Source organism: Sinohyriopsis cumingii, chromosome 2 (genome assembly GCF_028554795.1).
Source record: "Sinohyriopsis cumingii isolate HCF-2022 chromosome 2, ASM2855479v2, whole genome shotgun sequence".
Lineage (NCBI taxonomy): Eukaryota > Metazoa > Mollusca > Bivalvia > Unionida > Unionidae > Sinohyriopsis > Sinohyriopsis cumingii.
This window is the reverse complement of record NC_142962.1, coordinates 89665284-89685449: the sequence shown is the minus strand read 5'-3', so window position 1 is coordinate 89685449 and position 20166 is coordinate 89665284. Positions and strand designations below refer to the sequence as shown.

General features: G+C 36.6%; 1 protein-coding gene and 1 long non-coding RNA gene across 2 annotated transcripts in view; one reads left to right on the top strand and one right to left on the bottom strand.

The window, feature by feature from the left end:
• Nucleotides 1-3448, top strand: LOC149805344 (uncharacterized). Its single transcript, XR_016418955.1, has 2 exons — nucleotides 1-2472; nucleotides 2533-3448. It is a non-coding gene; the product is annotated as an uncharacterized LOC149805344 (long non-coding RNA).
• LOC149805343 (dihydroxyacetone phosphate acyltransferase-like) overlaps nucleotides 1-20166 on the bottom strand; it is a 59492-nt gene that overhangs the window by 3532 nt on the left and 35794 nt on the right. Inside the window, exons 9-12 of the mRNA XM_089949376.1 lie at nucleotides 15928-16182; nucleotides 13763-13842; nucleotides 9501-9641; nucleotides 3656-3867 (exon numbers count right to left, since the gene is read on the bottom strand). Of these exons, the coding sequence (XP_089805502.1) occupies nucleotides 3656-3867; nucleotides 9501-9641; nucleotides 13763-13842; nucleotides 15928-16182 (688 nt within the window). The remainder of the gene's footprint in view (nucleotides 1-3655; nucleotides 3868-9500; nucleotides 9642-13762; nucleotides 13843-15927; nucleotides 16183-20166) is intronic.

Genomic DNA, 20166 nt, shown 5'->3' with positions numbered 1-20166 from the left:
GACAAAGGATAAACAGATCAATACTGAAGTAATGCAATAAAACTTCTATATTGCACTAAAATCATGCCCCACTGAGTGTATAAACTTTTCTCTGAGCATACAGCTTAAAAATATTCTAAATCTGTAAAACTCAAAATGACGACAGTTTCTACTGGGAAATTATCTGAATATTCTTCAGCCAAATGCAGTTTTGCTTTGTTAAAATATTAGGTCCATATGCTGTCCCCATTATTATGCTCCTCAAAACATCCTGGTGTCGGTTAATTAATAACTGAATTTCCTTTTAATACTTTATTTTAAATTTATTCTCATACATTTTAACGAAACATTGAGGATTTTGAGACCCTGCCCATTGTAATGTTGCACTTGTCCTCCTACACCATTTAAGACTGCAAAATCAAACCTTGGATTATGTTTAGGGTTAAACTATATGTGCACAGCAGTTTTAGAGTTTTGGGGGTTGGGTTGCATGGGTGGGCATTACATAAGAATTAATTAACCCATTAATTATTAGATGGTTTGGTTTGATTTAGTTTGTTGGTTTTGACAGATCTTTTAGCCCATTACTTATTACATATCATGCATGTGAACTAAATTCATTTCCCAATGATAATCTGAGGCAGCCAATCTAGACTAGCCTGAACCTGTGACCCTTGCATTACGAGTTCAACACTATCTCATCCAAGCTAACCTCCAAAATTATTAAACAAACATGTTTTAGATATGTGTATTAGATCACTGATCGAAGTGTTAATACACATTAGACTGGTGTTTCAAATTAAACCCCTGGGTCATAACTTGCACACTGAGATCTCAGCCCACAACTAAAATCTGGGTATGAAAAGATAAATTCTGAGATGCAATTACCATTGGATGGGCTGATACTTGCCTTTATAGATCTGACCTTAGGCGCAGAGACTTTGGGGGTGGATGAGACAAAGTAGTGTATGGGTGAATAAGACAAAGTAGTGTAGCACAGGGAATAGTGTAACTGTACCTATGATGTTTAGAATCAACAGAAATTACCCATAATTCACCTTCACAACCATATACATGGCTGTACCATTTGGTACCAATGCATCAATATGTAATGTCTTTGCTTTTAGTAACTTGTTTCAGTCTGTGACATAAAACTTATATTTTGTTCAAAATAGTAAAAATATACCATTTTCCATCTGTAAACATTTCCGTGAGAAGAAACATATACATGGATAGGGTTTATCAGCATATCACCACATTGCTGGCTATTGCGGTGAGTATTCTTAAGTATCCTCCAAACAGCACACATTACACATAATAATTACAAAGGACCTATGAATACTTGTCTGGTAAATAATTAAGTAGATCAAAGTACGTGTTTTCAAATCATTCTGCTGTGAGTATACAGCATCACATAAAGTGTAGCTTTCATTATTGTTAATGCAGTTGACATGAAGAGTCTGAAAGGAATCTAGTGTTCCAATATGTAAGTAAAACAACTGTGGTGCCATATCAGCATGTGAAATGTTGATCTCACAAGGACAATGTAATATACACATTGAACATTAATAGATCCTTACTTAGACTGGATTCTTTATAACTGACTGGTATACTTTTACTAGGTTCTTTATAGATGACTGGTATATTTGGACAGGATTCTTTATAACTGACAGGTATACTCTAAACATAATTCCTATAACTGACAGGTATACTCTAAACATGATTCCTATAACTGACAGGTATACTCTAAACATAATTCTTGTAACTGACAGGTATACTCTAAACATAATTCCTATAAACTGACAGGTATACTCTAACATAATACCTATAACTGACAGGTATACTCTAAACATGATTCCTATAACTGACAGGTATACTCTAAACATAATTCTTGTAACTGACAGGTATACTCTAAACATGAATCCTATAAGTGACAGGTATACTCTAAACATAATTCCTATAACTGGCAGGTATACTCTAAACATAATACCTATAACTGACAGGTATACTCTAAACATAATTCCTATAAATGACAGGTATACTCTAAACATAATTCCTATAACTGACAGGTATACTCTAAACATAATTCCTGTAACTGACAGGTATACTCTAAACATGATTCCTGTAACTGACAGGTATACTCTAAACATGATTCCTATAACTGACAGCTATACTTTGAACATATATCCTATAACTGACAGGTATACTTAGATTGGATCTTTCATAATTAACTGGTTTACTTAGACTGGATACTTTATAACTGACTCATATTCTAAGACTGGATTGCTTAATCTACAAGTCCTATTTGCCTGTAATGGATGTTCTTTCATACAGCCCCATGACTAAAATTTCTACTGTAGAGTAGTTGAAAGCATAAGAGCCAACATGGGAAAATGGAGATCACATTAACAACTGTTTGGATAGGCTGTTTAGGTCCCTAGATTGGTATGATTGTCTGTTTAGGTCCCTAGATTGATATGATTGTCTGTTTAGGTCCCTAGATTGGTATGATTGTCTGTTTAGGTCCCTAGATTGATATGATTGTCTGTTTAGGTCCCTAGATTGGTATGATTGTCTATTTAGGTCCCTAGATTGGTATGATTGTCTGTTTAAGTCCCTAAAAATGTAAGATAGCTGGTAAGATCACTAGAAAGGTATGATAGGCTGGTAAGATCACAAGAAAGGTATGATAGGCTTGTAATATCACTAGAAAGGTATGATGGGCTGGTAAGATCACTAGAAAGGTATGATAGGCTTGTAATATCACTGGAAAGGTATGATAGGCTGGTAAGATCACTAGAAAGGTATGATAGGCTTGTAATATCACCAGAAAGGTATGATAGGCTGGTAAGATCACTAGAAAGGTATGATAGGCTTGTAATATCACTAGAAAGGTATGATAGGCTGGTTAGATCACTAGAAAGGTATTAAATCGTCAGATGCCATTGTGATTTATGATCAAATATTAGATAGATAGATACCATATATCAAAATATAGTTTGAATATTTTTGATTACACACTGTAATTCAGTAGTTGGACCATATGCATAGGTTGCTCACATTACTGCATGCACATCAGAATAAGCGCCTGTGTGTGAGTAGTATGTCCCTTATAAAAGACCCAGCTTTTAGAAAAACAGGGTTGATTCTTGAAAAAGATTTAAGCAGCTGTATCTACTAGAATCCACCTGGCAGGTTAGTGTGATTTATTGTATATGTATCTGTATGTATTTTGTGAAATTTATTTCAGAGTGATGTACAGCCAAACAACATTTTATTTAAGAAATGTCTTTTGTTAATGATCTGTTCTAATCCTATTTCAAATTCATATCTGAGTATTTGTTAGCAAATATTTATTGTGTAATTCATGTTATGCTAGACTAGAACATTTTTAATTTGTCATGTCAGGTTTGCCTCTTTCTTTCTTGCTTTCATTCTATGATTACAAATATATGCCATGGACCCATAATGATATATTTGTTATGCTTTTCCCACTGAATATGGAAGGAAATGAACCCAGTGACAAAAAGATATAATAAATACTGGAATAGTAAAAAAAAATCCTAACCTGATTATTTCACATCACAGATCAAGATTTCTTTGATTGCATAGTATAAATTGCTCCCAGGAAATTCATGTCCAGATTGTTATGGAACTTTACTTTCATACAACTTACCTTTTGTCCTTTTGGACTGCCCCCATGTGGTACAGAGTGTGGAGACCATTGTTCATCATGTCAAGGGAAAGCACTTCCATATGCTTACAGACACCCATCCTCAACAATGTGGCACTCAAATTCTGAGCCTCTTTGGCAATCACTTTTGGTGGCTTAGCCAGTGGTTTGCCATGAGCTCCTGTTTGCATGGACTTAAGGCATCGACACATAATCTGAAATGCAGGCAATAATAATCTTGGACTTGTTTATCACAAAAGACATTATTTTGGTAAATCTGGCAGTGTGTTCATGGAATACTAATACTCCAAATTATATGCTGAAAACTGACCAGAATGAAAAATGTATCCAGAAGGAGAGATAAACAGACAAACTGACAATGAACAATGGTAACATTATATACCACTATAACTTATTTGATAGGTGATGAGGACTGAAGGTTCTTTTGTACCTCACCATGATCAATTGATACAAAATACCAAAACAAACTAATCAAAGAAGCTATTGGATATATTGACACTTTCGATGTACTTTTGACAATAACCCACTGGTATCCATGTGGGATCTATAAAAAAAATTGTTATCTACTCATCCATGTGAAACATCATGTCGGATATGACTATATCACTTGATTCTTTATTAATCAGAGTTCACAATTACATGTTTACTTCTTCTACATACATTTTGCAATTAAATGAATGAACATCTATCGAAAAAGTGCACAGTAATGTCAAGTCATTTTTGTCAATAAAATATCTTGTCAGTTCAAGACACCAGTTACATGTGATGATTAACACTAAATTATGTCACACCACTGTGCAGTATGCTTTCAGCAATACTAAAACAGAATAACAGAAATAACAAACTTACATGTCACCCACTGAGAATCCAATGATGTCTGAGACAGACACATTTGTTCACAAAAGCTACTAATCTAACTACAATAAGCATCATTCTCACACATGATGTATATTCCCTACATTTGAAGTACTTCATAATTTTATGTCATTTGAGACACACACACACACACTCCTTTGTTCAATGTATGAGTGAAATTCCTGAGGGGTTTTGGGATCTATTCAAGCAAATCAAACAAGAGTACCACGAATAGCACATTATACACCCATCACATATTTAACAGTATTCTATGTACACATTAATAGGGTATGGTAGAGTGGCTATTACTGACTGAAGGCCTCAATGACCTCAGCCTATGTCATCATGATATGTGGTCTTTAACTAAACTTAATGTAAAGAAACCACTATTTTCTTCTCAGACATACCATGACAATGACTTCTTACTTTTAGACCCCAGAATCTATAGGTTTCTTTTATTATCCCAAGTGCAGGATATCTACAAAGTCTGGTCAAGAAACTAAGTCATTACCAAACGTTAATTATCAATTATTCTTTGAGCCATAATAACCTCTGACCTTCAATCTTTTGACTCCAAAATCAATACATCTCGTTCTTACCTGAAGAGCAAGCCTGCCATTACCTTTGGTCAAGTTATGTGGTCAATGACTAACATTATGAATAAAAACACATTTCTTTTGATACAGTGACTTTGATCTTTTACCTTTTGGTCCTTAAATTAGCAGGCTTTTTTCTTACCAATGTCTAAGTCCACAACAAACAAACAAACATTGTGTGCAAAATCAATTTCTCTTTTGGTCACAGCGACTTTTGTTATGGGTCTATGCTCTTAAAAAAAGGAACAGAAAAGAATGAAGACAACATGCTTTGTAAAATTTAACAAATAATTTATTTCCCAAGAATACAAAATGAAAATGAGAAAAATGAACTTATGGTTTTTTCAAATTAAATCCAAAAATAATCCAAGAATTAAAAAACACAAGTCCTATCAATGAAACATTCTAAGTAAATCTCAGTTCAAATCCTGTTGAAATTAAAGGTGGAAGGTGATGACATTTGTAATAGCCAGTATTGTACTGATGTGTCAACAGTATCTTGTTGAAAAACAGAAATTCCAGTTTTTGAATTCTGTATAAATTCCAGTAAATGGCTCTGTCCAAGAATTACCAGAGCACTTTTGTATTTCCAGAGAAAATAATCACTTGAATTCAATAATTTGAAAAAAATAAAAATTCAGCCCAAACTGGTCACAACATAATACAACTTAATGTGTCAGATGTTAAAGCACGACTGATAGAACTTTTATCAGAACATAAATTATACACCATATTAAGATGCAAAACATATTCCCGGATGGGAGTCAAAAGTTCATCTTTCTGGAAAAAATAGAACTTTGTTTACCAATTGACACATGCTTGATGTCACTTGGTCCAGGTATGACCTTGACTCAACTTAATGATTCTTACTCTGAGAAAGATATTACAAAAAAGTTGTTTACCAAAACTGTCACTGATTTAGGATCAAGGTCATCAGCTAGTTACAATGTTTCAATTCTAGACAATGGCAAATCCAGCAAACAATGTTACTTTACAACAGCATGTAATGGAATAAAAAAATTAAATCTAACAAACAAACAATTAAATATACATAACACTTCCCCTCATAACAGAAAGGAAAGATTTATATAATAAAGCTTTCTTTTTACCATAGGTCAATTATACATGTGGTTTATAAAAAAATAACATAAGAAGAAATCTTATGAATGATACAAAGTATACATGAAATAATATATTTCTATACATGGGAAAGAGTATCTGCCATTAAACTGTCTTTTCCCTTGATGTGCCTGATGTCAATATTATATTCCTGTAACAATAAATTCTACCCTAACAATCTCTGAATTTTGTTCTTCATCTTGTTCTTCATCATGCTCATGAAAGTAAGGAGGTTGTGATCGCTAAATACAATAATCGAAGAAGGAGCTGAACTAATGTAAACTTCCAAGTATTGTAATGCCAATATCAAAGCCAAACATTCCTTCTTGACTGTCAAATAATTTCTTTGGAACTTATTTAATTTCTTAAAAAATAGCACACTGGATGAACAATACCATTTTCATATTCTTGAATCAATACTGCTCCAACCCCCAACATCACTTACATCAACAGTTTAAATGAATGACTGAAATTTGGAGCAGTAAGAACTGGTGCACTCTTAAATATGGCTTTTAACTTCTCAAAAGCTTCCTGACATTTTTCCATCTACTGAAACATGGTTTTCTTGCTCAATAAATTTGTCAGGGGTTCAGCAATTATGGAAAAATGGAATACAATTTCTGATAGTACCTAGCCGTACCCAAAAATTTTAACAGTTGCTTTTTAATGATAGGCACAAGGAATTCAGAGATAGCCTTGACCTTAGCATCTTTAGGTGTAACTTGTCCATGCCCCACGATATGTCCTAGAAATGCTACACAAGCATGGCAAAACTGGCTTTTGGACAAATTAATTGTCAAACTTGCATCGTTGAGTCTGTCAAAGAATTTCCTAATTGTCATTAAATGTTCTTTCCAGGTGTCGTTGATGATGACATCATTGATGTAAGCATCACAATTATCTAGACCAGATATAATCATGTTCATTAAACGTTGAAAAGTACTTAACAAACCCTTCATACCAAACGGCATCAATTTATACTGATAAAGTCTATCTGGAGTCACAAATGCCAAAATTTACTTTCCCCTTTATGTCAGTGAAATTTGACAAAATCCTTTCAGAAGGTCAAACTGGTGACATACTTTGCATTTCCAATTTTATCAATGCAGTCATCAATTCTTGGTAATGGAAATGAAACTGTTTTAGCCACACTGTTCACCTTCCTTTAATCAGTGCACATGTGGATAGTTTTATCTGGTTTCGGAACATGTATACATGGTGAACTCCAGTCACTTTTACTTGCTTATATGAAATCATTCTCCAGCAAATACTAAATTTCCTTTTTCAAGTATTTTTGTTTGAAAGGGTTCATCTTGTTTTGGGTTTTGTATTCATAGGTGAGGAACTTACAATTTCAACATCATGGTAAATTTTGCTTGTTCTTGAAGGAACATCTGGAAATAAGAACTCATATTCAAGTACTAACTGTTTAAGTTCATTCCTTTCTTGTTGTTGCAAATGTGAAAATTTCTGGTCCAGATTATTCATAATTTTTGAATTCCAAAGATCTGTTACTCCAAAATCAATAGAGTCCGATTGCATTCCTTCACTTAAATCCTCAATGAATGTGACAGGTACAACTAAATTAACTGCATGATTAACCTGGCTATCTCTCTCAACATACTCCTTTGACATATTTATGTGGCAAAGTTGTATTTAGTTTTGCCTCCCAGGAGTAATTATGATATAATTTAGATTTTTACTTTTTTTTTATCTGTGTAAAAACCTTAATACTTGGCTTGAAGAGGCTTTTGTGGTATGGGCAAGAGAGCCAGAACTAGAATTACAAAATGAAAATGAGGAAAATGAACTTACGGCTTTACGAATTAAATCCAGAAATAATCCAAGAATTAAAAAACACAAGTCCTATCAATGAAAATTTCTAAATGAATCTCAGTTTCGATCCTGATGAAAGTCAAGATGGAAGGCGATGACGTCTGTAATAGCCAGCATTGTACTGATGTGTCAACAGTCTCTTGTTGAATAACAGAAAATATGATTTCTAGTTTTTGAATTCCGTATAAATTCCAGTAAATGTCTTTGTCCAAGAATAATCAGAGCACTTTTGTATTTCCAGAGATAATAATCACCTGAATTCCATAATTTGAAGAAAATAAAACTTTCAGCCCAAACTGGTCACAACATAATACAACTTAACATGTTAGATGCTAAAGCATGACTGATAGAACTCTTATCAGAACATTAGTTATACACCTAATTAAGATGCAAAACATTTCCAGATGGGGGTAAAAAAGTTCATCCTTTTGGAAAAAATAGAAGTTTGTTTACCAACTGACATGTGCTTGATGTCATGTAGTCCAGGTATGACCTTGACTCAAAGGGGCCCTGAGTGGCCATGAGGTCAAAAGCGCGCACAGTTACGGATCACTGCCATCTCACCGCTGTCTACATGGATTCAAGTCTCGGATTCGGCTAATGTGGTTATGTAAGAAAGCTTGCCGGTAGCTTCTTGTGGGTTGGTGGTTCTTTCCAGGGTTTTCCCTGGTTCTTCCTCCAACATTTATACTGGCTGCCATGTACAGCCTGTCTTGTGCTGAAAAATGGTGTTAAACCCTACAACAACAACAACTTTGACTCAACTTAATGATTCTGATTTTGGAACAAGGTCATCAACTAGTTAAAATGTTTTAATTCTGGACAATGTCAAATCCAGTAAATAGTGTTACATTACAATAGCATGTAATGGAATAAAAAAAATTAAATGTAACAAAAAAAATTAAATTAAATGTACATAACACTTTGACATGTGAATATTTGTCCCCAGTTTCAAATGCAAGCCATCCATAATTCTGGTCAAAGGATGGGATGTATCAAATGGTTTAGGAAACATATGCAACTTAAATAAAAACTTAACAAGCTGAATGATGACCCACTTGTTACCACCAGTGGGAAAAGTGACTGCTGCTTCACTTTATACTCACATCCATTTTTTTAGACAGAAAGGGTTACACTGGTTGCCATGACCACAACATGACTTTGTTTACTTCGACAAAGTTTTCACAGTCGTTAAATGTTCTTGGTCATGCTTCAGTACCTTATCAATTTTCTCATGTGCAGGATAAGCAGAATGCCATCATATGAGATAATTTCAAACTGAAATCATTTTCAATTACTTCAGTTTCTGAAACATAAATTTTTTTCTTAATATTGTTATTACTTAAATTATCGTCATTTTGCAAATACATGATTCAAAAGATAGACACAAAGACAAACAAAAACCAAACAGGTTAACATACCCAGTATCCCAAAAGGAAGGGATCAAACATCTGACTGAAAAAGGTGGTATATTTGTTTGTGGATTTACGGATCTGTACATGGCTGTCTTCCACCACCACTCCACAAGTGTGTGTCAACACCAGCATGGCTTGTTCAAAATCCTGCAAAGAAAATCATTTAGTAATGTATTTATTCTCAGTGGTATGAGAGTCATAAAAATGAAAACATGCTGACACTACATTACGCAGCAAAGTGTCATTGTCCTTACACATGTCTCAATTATCCAGGTCAGGATATGTGTAACTATATTATCCAAAGTTAACCAAATAGCTAAGTGCTGCTTGCAGCCATGATAGAAAGGTGTGAATTACATACTGGCCATAATACACTGTGTCATGTGGAATACACTTTTTCCTACTCCCCCTACCCCCATGGACACAGTGTTTAGCAAAACAGATTTTAGCAACCGTGGCAAAAAACCAAAGCAACAACAACAAAAATAACGAGAACTTCCTTTACCACTTTGACATATGCCCATTGCTCCTGTAAAACTATCCTTGAAGCATTTAAATGTCATGGAGGCAATTCAAATGTCAGGTGGTCTGAGATAAAAAGCTACCATTTCACAGAATACTTAAATGGTTGACAAAAACTATTAGCTGAGCAATGTCATTTTAAGTCATTGGAACGCTGCTGAGGGACAGCCCATTAGGCTACTTTGCTTATATCAAGAACACAGAGTGGAACAAGTCAGTTTGAAGTTGGGTAAATCAATGAGAAGCATGCTCAAGAAAATGTTATTACACATCATTACCCTGAATGACTCTGTTTAAGCCATCTGCATTAAAGACTATTGGCAAGTTGGGTAAATCAATGAGAAGCTTGCTTAAGAAAATGTTATTACACATCATTACCCTGAATGACTGTTTAAGCCATCTGTATTAGAGATTATTGGCAAGTTCATGATCAGTGGCAATATTTTTCTGAAGATTGATTTTACTCCATATAAAAAAACGAAAACATGATTATTTAAGCAGTTGGAATAGTGTACAAGTGTGATCAATTTTAAATTTAAATCTAAATTTTAGAACTCTGCAACCTGACTTTGAGTTTGGTTTTGTACAAGACAGCAGCAAGGGGGAGCATTTAATTTTATGCACATTTTACCATCATCATGGCTCATTTTGGAGTGCATGACAGCCATGAACAGAGCAACACCACCCAACACTGGGACAATGCATTAATGTAGAGTTCGATTCCAGAAGTACACATTACTAACATATTTAAACATTCATCCACAATGTCATGCAAGCTGAAATAGTTTTATTCAATTTGACTGGAGAGCACAATCTGCAATTTGCAGATAATTTTCAGACCTGAATGTTGGACTCATTTTTACAAAAATGCAAATGCAGAAACAGGGCTATCAACAGCATTTATGAAAAAAGGTGGAAAAATGAATGCTGGGAGTCAAGGGGGCTGCATAGACCAGGTCCAGGGCAAAAGAATCATTGCACATCTGTGACAAATTCACTGTATAAAAACATTAACAAAGATACCTCAGCATTTGCTATCATACATTAGAACGCTGTGTGGGAATGTGACAGTTGCTGCCTTAGTGTCATAGGTACTGGTACCAGTAACTTCTCCAAATGGTTTGGGTTCATCACTGAATTGTTTAAACAACTTGTCAATACTGTTGCGTGAGAATTTCTGTTGTAAAAGTGACATATTTTCTTTGATCTGATGTCATCTTCAAGAGCCATGATTGCTGTAATTTATTTGCTTTGTACACAAATTGTACAATGCTTGTCCTGGTAAGTGACAAAAGTGTCAGTGAGTTTAACTGATACCAGTTCATCTAAACCTGTCTTCAATTCTACACAATGCTTAAACCATTTGAAGGAAAATGTATTCTTCACGTGTTTGTCAATTTCCATCAGTCTAGATTCCTTGTTTTTCAATAAAATTCTCATTTTTCAATATGTTTTAAATGTTATAATTTCTTCAGTTGCCATCTTTTTTTTGCTTCTTTTTCTCTCTCACAAAGAAGAACGCAAAATATTGTTTGATTAACTGAATGTTACTGAACACACCTGGTGATTGGTTAATAATTGCAATCAGATATGTTTGTCTTTTTTAGATTTTGATATTGCATTGTATTGTTTGACTTTATATCAAAATTCAGGAATCTTATGTATCTATCTCTCTCACTTTCTGTATATGGGTATATATATATATATATATATATATATATATATATATATATATATATATATATATATATGTGTATGTGTGCATGTATATATATATATATATATATATATATATATATATATATATATATATATATATATATATATATATATATATATGTATGTATGTATGTATGTATGTATGTATATATACACACACACACAATGAAACCCCACTATAACACATTGGTTGGTGTCAATAGAGCTACATCATGCTATGTAATTTATCACACAATGGATAGCATGGCAAGTCAATTTACTAAAGAGATTGTTGCATGCTCTACAAATGAGGTACAGGTGTGGGTACAAAGCCAGTGCTACAGTGGCACAGTTACAATTAAATCAATCCTTATTAAAGAACAACAGTGAAACACATTGATTTCATCCATGGTTCTGTATCTATGAATTTTAATGTGTCAAGATTATTAATTGGTTTCTGTATAAATTTCAAACCACTAGAATATTCTCTGTAAGATTCCACACAAATCTGAATAATGTATATAATTCTTTTTGATACTGGATGAATAATTGTTATTGAACAAATGGAGTCTTTTTTGTTCAGGAATGGACAATAAGATTTACTGGTTGATGAATTGTGTGATGCTTGTCTCATAACATGGCTAAGCTACATGTGCATGAAGTTGGTTTTTATGCCTGATAATTTCAACAATCTTATGCTGTGGGACTGATGTTGTTGATGAGCAATTACTTAATTAGGTATTGATTTATAAATGTGGGTGAGAAACCATTCTTGACCACCTTAATGTTTGGTTCTTGACGGTGTATGCTGGCTGACTCAGCAAACATCTGTTGACTATTGTTTTGCCTGGATTAAGTAACGATTTTACACAGGATACATCGCAGACAAACCCAAAGATGACTCATTGGTTTTCTTGTTGACAGTTTGATAATAAATAGATCAACAATTTCAGTTTATGAAAGAGCTGATGTCTTCAAAAATAACTAGGATTAGAGTGCAGTGACTGCAGACACAACTTAAGTGAACATTCACAAAGAAAACATTTTATCTACAAGTAAACATCACATTTTGCAAAATTATTATATTAAATTATTTTGACACCAAAACTTTGTAGTACTTCCACGATTTTGTTAAATTATTGTAAAATTTCAGCAGCCAATCCATATCCATTTTATATGTGTTATAAAAATGCATGTTAAAGTGGGGATTCACTGTACATACATACACAGGAAAAAGCAAACGTTTACTTAGTTGACTTGATGTCTCAAATTTGGTCCTTGAATTTACAAACCAATCAGATAATGACTAGGAATTTACTAGAAATTCTGATGTAAAATAACTGAGAAGCTATGGGAGATAACTTCTGTAAAATTTACATGCTTTACTAGTATTTTTGCTCTGTAAAATCTCACTGCAAACTTTTAAAGTTTTCATGCAAGTCAGTATAACTATAATTTCTACTTCTTGATTTTCGAGTAAGATCACATAAGACCTAAGAAATTAAAGTGTTATTCCAGGTCTTGTACTTGAACATTTTATTTTTTTAAATTCTTGGCCTAAAAACTCAGCATATCTTACTTTTGGAAGAGGAAAAAATCAACATAAAAAAATGCATTTAAATAAGCCCTTCTACATCATTGTGTATATATTGATATCATAAACATATTTTTTCCCATCTTGGACTTAGACAGTCAATCTGGGGGCAGCTAGTACAAAATGGCAGTCATAACAAAATGACAACAGATCAAAGGTTTCATGACAACTAACACAAGGAATTTAAAATTATTGTTCCATTAGTTATTAGTTAGTTCAAAATCACATTAAAATTCCTTGCTGACTGACTTAAGTGAACATAATTAGCTTAATTACTGGTCAATACACTGAGACTTGTAAATGAGATACCAGGTATTGTCAGAAAACATAAGTTCTGAACAAAAATGTACTGCACAGCATCATCCAATAGTATATTTAAAAGAAAAAAATATTATTGTATCCAAAAAGAAAAAAGTCTGAAAACATAGTAGTTGTAAGAACTTAGGTACTGTACCTTATCTGTATTTCCTGGTAAAAAGATAAAATCTATGTTCAGTAACCTTTCCAAAAACTTGTAATGCTTCTTAAGCTCATCTGAAATAAAACATAGGAAACAGTCATCAGTAACAGTGACTTTTTCCGTTTAAAGAATTCAAATTTTAAGAGTAAAGAACTTTTGTCTACTCACCAGTTATGAGATCTCAGGACGTCATATGTTTTTTGCCCATATGATATCACATGTTTCACATATTGTGACTGCAGCAGAAAAAACGTATTTGACCAGATACACTCAGTTATTACTGTCTGTAGTTTGAAGCAATACCTAATTCATTAAAAATGTTAGTGAAAAACCCATTGGTTCAATAACATGTTGCCTTCTGCCCTAAATCCTGTACCATTTTGACCTTACCGAGTACAATCAAAAATGGTTTCACTCACAGGAGAAAGATAAAATTCAAGAAATGGTAGAGATGACAAGATGCATGATGATGCTATTGGCTAAGGCAACATAGACAATTCCATGGATAGTGGATAAGGCAACATAGACAATTTCCTGGATACTGGCTAAGTCAACATAAACAATTTCCTGGATACTGGCTGACTCAACAGACAAATCCCTGGATACTGTCTAAGGCAACACAGACAATTTCCTGGATACTGGTTAATTCAACATAGACAATTCCCTGGATAGTGGATAAGGCAACATCAACAATTCCATGGATACTGGCTAAGGCAACATAAACAATATCATGGATACTGGCTAAGTCAACATAGACAATTTCCTGGATACTGGCTAAGGCAACAGACAAATCCCTGGATACTGACTAAGGCAACACAATTTCCTGGATACTGGCTATGGCAACATAGCCAATTCCTTGGATACTGGCTAAGGCAACACAGACAATTCCCTGGACACTGGTTAATTCAACATAGACAATTCCCTGGATACTGGCTAAGGCAACATCAACAATTCCCTGGATACTAGCTAAGTTAACATAGACTATTTCCTGGATAATGGCTAAGGCAACATAGACACCTGGATACTGGCTAAGGCAACACTGACAATTCCCTGGATACTGGCTAAGGCCCCGAGTGGCCAAGTGGTCTAAAGCGCTCACCGTTACGGATCACTGTCATCTCATCTCTGTCTGCGTGGGTTCGAGTCTTGGATTCGTTCAATGTGGGTTTGTGAGAAAGTTTGCCAGTAGCTTCTCGTGGGTCGGTGGTTCTTTCTGGGGTTTTCATGGGTTCTTCCTCCACCATTTATACTGGCTGCCATGTATAGCCTATCTTGTGCTGAAAAATGGCATTAAACTCTACAACAACAACAATAACTGGCTAAGGCAGCATCAACAATTCCCTAAATATTGGCTAAGTCAACATAGACAATTCCCTGGATACTGGCTAAGTCAACATACACAATTTCTTGGATACTGGATAAGTTAACATTAACTATTCACTGGATACTGGCTAAATCAACATAGACAATTCCCTGGATACATTCACTGCATACTGGCTAAGGCAACACTGACAATTCCCTGGATACTGGCTAAGGCAACATTGACAATTCCATGGATACTGGCTATGGCAACATCAACAATTCCCTGGATCCTGGCTAAGTCAACACAGACAATTTCCTGGATACTGGCTAATTCAACATAGACAATTTCCTGGATACTGGCAAAGGCAACATTGACAATTCCCTGGATACTGGCTAAGGCAACATTGACAATTCCATGGATACTGGCTATGGCAACATCAACAATTCCCTGGATACTGGCTAAGTCAACATAGACAATTTCCTGGATACTGGCTAAGGCAACATAGACATTTCCCTGGATACCAGCTCAGGCAACATAGACAATTCCCTGTATACCGGCTAAGTCAACACAGACAATTCCCGGGATACTGGCTAAGTCAACATAGACAATTCCCTGGATACTGGCTAAGTCAACAGAGACATTTCCCTGGACACTGGCTAAGGCAACATTGACAATTCCCTGGATACTGGCTAAGGCAACACAGACAATTATCTAGATACTGGCTAAGGCAACATAGACAATTTCCTGGATACTGGCTAAGTCAACACAGACAAATTCCCTGGGAACTGGCTAAAGCAATATAGACAATTTCCCAGATACTGGCTAAGGCAATATAGACAACTCCCTGAATACTCACCAATATGAAGAGTGTCCTGAGCACAGGAGTTGATGGAAGTTGCTATCATGGCAACATGGACAAATATATGCATGAGTTGGTTCTTGTATATACATAGCATCAATTGTTGGGCACCTGATGTCATCAGTTTGTCCTGTTCACTGGTGATAGCTGGGTCCTCCACAATCAACTCCACCATATCGTCTGCTGTGATCTGCACAATGTTACCATGGTGACTTACACTAGCCCGTAACACTGTCTCTGGAGTTTCACTGACTGTTGAATTAAAAAAAAAAAAAAGTCAAATTCGTTGATGATTAATTTATGAGTTTATGAAAGGCATTGTTTGCAGAACCTTCAGTTTTAGCTTAGCAGTGCAATTAATACATTGGGGGGGGGGGAGAAGGGGTACAATAAAATTTGTTAAGCAATCTCCTGTGGCAAATGAAAAATGCTTTTCTCTTCAGACAGGCTGTTGAATAATAGACAAAAATTAAGTTAACTAATTTGGAAAAGGTGGTTGCTAAGTAGAGTTTTTTGTCGACAAGCCCACTGGGTAACTCACTCAGAATATGGGATGGACCAAATCAACAATAATATGACTGAATTTTTTTTAAAGCTAAATTAAAAATCCTAATCACACACACAACACACACACAAAGACTAATTTAGTTTCAGAAGGCTCCATACTTTTAAGGTTACCACTGTGATTAAATAAACAGAGTATTGTGCTTTAGCCTTAGAATGGATATAGTCTCTGTACATATACAAATAACCAGAACTACATGTAAAACCTTAATATAAGTCAATAAAATGCGAAATAACCAGCACCAAATGCAAAAACGTAACTCAAATCAGTAAACTGTTAAAATAATCACAGCCAAATGCAAAATCTTAACCTCAGTCAAACTCAGTAATAAGTGAAAATATTCTGAACAAATGCAAAATCCAAACCAAGAAAGTACAAGCTGTACGAGAATGTACTGTAAATTCATTAATTATTGTGGGGTACCAGTTTTAGATTTTGTGATGACTACAGACCATGAATTTGAAGACCCAATCAACAATGACCCTGATGTGGAAAGTAAATTTTTAGTAAATTATGTTTCTCCGAGAATACTTACCCGATCATATTAACGTTAGGGATATAAGCCTGCTACCTCTCAAATCCAGCCCTACTAAAAGATGAACATTCGTCTTTTCGGTCTATCTCATATAGACCAAAGGGCAATAACTCTTGCCCCTTACCTCCCCTTGCCACCACCAGGTGTCACTAGTTTTTTAAGCTGAGCGATATATATTATACGAGGATGCTCGCATAGCGGGGTGGATGGGAGGGTTTTTAAGTAATGTGATTGGGTAAGTATTCTCGGAGAAACATAATTTACTAAAAATTTGCTTTCTTCTTCAAATATGTTCCCCGATCACATTAACGTTAGGAGAATAGGTAATAGGAGGAGGGAATGCTGAGCATCCTACCTCCACCCCAGGTACCTTCTAGGGAATGATGGCTGCATTCCCCATTTGAACGATAACCCATTCTCCTAATTTCATCAGCAACACAGCCTAGGGTCCCGTGATATGTGACCCCTATATACGGTTAAGAAGATAGTTATTGAAATCTTCTTACCTACGAAATTTCACTGGCGAATCCAGTGAAGCTGATAGGCTGTGCTGATTGTTTTAAATGGGTCTGGTGGTCATCTGGGCTGCCGACACCGGACCTACCAGATTCAAGGCTTGCCTTTGCGAAGCCAAATCTCTGAGATAAAAACTGGAGAAGGTTGACTCTGCGTGCCAGCCAACAGCTTCTACTATATCTCGGATTGAAACATTGCGTTCGAATGCAAGGCTCGCTGCGATTGCTCTAATCTCATGAGCTGTAATCTTCATGAGGCGACTCTGATCTTGTGAGACCTCAGAGTATGCTCAGCGTATAACCCACTTCAGCCATGAAGCATGGGCTTGAGGGGTGATATCCCATTTACCAGCTTTGACCGGAAGAAAGAGGCGCTTACGCGTGTCCCTACATGACTCTTGCGTTTTAAATAGTGCTTGAGTGCACGAACAGGATCTTGCATGGCTGTTGCTCTTGACTTATCTATGGAAGAGAGCGAGCGAATGATGATTCTTTGATTGCCAATGGATGGTAACCTATTTTTGGCTATAAAGCCTGGTTGCGTAGGAGGACCACTGAACCATCTGATCTGGACTGAAGAAAGTTCAGGTCACTGGAAAGGGCATGTAACTCGCTCACCCTGCATGCTGAAGCTAAGGCTATCAAGAAACATGTTTTGCATGATAGTAGTTTTAACGAAGTGTGGGCTAAAGGTTCAAATTTGTCTGAATTGAGCCATGTTAAAACCCAGGACAGATTCCATTTTGGAAACAGGGTAAGAGATTTTGGTCGATTGAAATCAAAATTGGCTAAAAGATCTGATAGATCTTTGTTATGCCCGATATCACATCTACCATGATGGCGGAATGTGTCTGATATCATGGAGTGGTAGCCTTTGATAGTAATTGGGGCCAACTGTTTCTCCTCGAAAAGCCAGAGAAAAAAAAGCCGGCCAGTTGAGGGATTGAGACACTCAAAGGGACAATGTTATTGATATGGTACCAGTCCCTGAAAAAATGCCACTTTCCCTCGTAAGCCTTCAGAGTGGAGGGCCTTCTTGCTCTTGAGATTCTCTCCACAATCGAAGGTTTAAATTGTTTGTCTCGCAAGGCTGTCCGGACAAGAGCCAAGCGTGAAGAAGAAGACGGTCCGGGCAGGGGTGGAACACCCGTGACCACGGTTGTTTGAGAAGATTTGGGCTGGTTGGAATCTTCCTGGGTAGATCTATCGCTCGATCGAGTAGATCGGTGACCCAGGACTTGTTCCATTTGAGAGGGGCAATCAGAATCATCTGACAGTTCTGACCCCTTAACCTCTGGATTATTTTTGGTACCAAAACCGTGGGATGGTAGGCGAATGCCCACAACCCCTCCCAGCTGACTGACAGAGCGTCCACGGCCCAAACCTCTGGGTCTGGAACCGGAGAAACGAAGGTGGGCAACTTGCGATTCCACCTTGTCGCAAAAAGATCGATCATCAGACGCCCCCAAAGTGTGCAAATCCGAAGAAAGACTGATTGATGGAGTGACCATTCCGTGTGAATGACTTAACCTTTCCTGGTTAGAGTGTCGGCCAAGACATTGAGTCTGCCGGGAAAGTGTCTGATTTGTATGTTGATGTGGAGGTTGTTGCACCAACGTAGAAACTGCCAGATCAGAATGCACAGGTCTGGTGATTTGGTACCCCCTTGTTTGAGGAGGTAAGTCACCACCACAGAATTGTCTGACATAATGAGGACAGTTTTTCCTGAGAGTTGATCCTTCCAGAAATGAAAGGCATTGATGACAGCCCTCATTTCTAAAAGGCTGACGTGGAGAGGCCTCTCCCCGGCTCCCACGTGCCGCTGACTGTAGCGAAGTCCGGCAACAGGTGGGCACCCCAACCGTAGGTACTGGCGTTGGTACATACCATTATCTCTGCTTGGGGCGTCTCTAGAGGAATCCCCGTGGACAGCCAACCGGGGTTGTGCCACTGATGCAGGAATGATCGTATCTCGGCGTGATCATTATTGTTTGATTGAGGGGTCTTGAAAAGGGGTGCCATTGTGCCAGTAACGTCATTTGTAAGGGACGCATAAAAAGACGGCCAAGCAGGATCAAGTCCGCCGCCGCATTGAATAATCCGAGGAGTTGCAAGAATTCTCTCGCTGAAATCCACGTCCTGTTGTAAATGGACTCAACGAGTTCGACAATCCGGATTACGCAAGCGCGAGGAAGCCGTACCAGATTCAGATCGGTGAGAAACTCCATACCCAGATGGACAAAACGCTGGGATGGGCGGAGATCGGACTTTTTCCAGTTCACGACAAAGCCTAGATGATCTAAAAGTGCTAAAAGATTATTTCTGCCTTTGAGCAGAATAGAACTTACCATATGTTTCTGGAGGATGTCGTCCAAGTACACTGCCGTCCCTGTCGAGCAGAACAGGGTGATGACACAATCCATAACCTTGGTAAAAACCCAAGGGCTGATGTTGAGGCCAAAGGGTAGGACCTGGAACTGATAAACCGCGTCACGGTAAGCGAATCGGAGAAATTTCCGTGACGCAGGGTGGATAGGGACGTGAAAATATGCGTCGGTCATATCTAGACTGACGCCATACTTGTCCCGCCGGATGGAAAGACGGATTGATCTCGCCGTTTC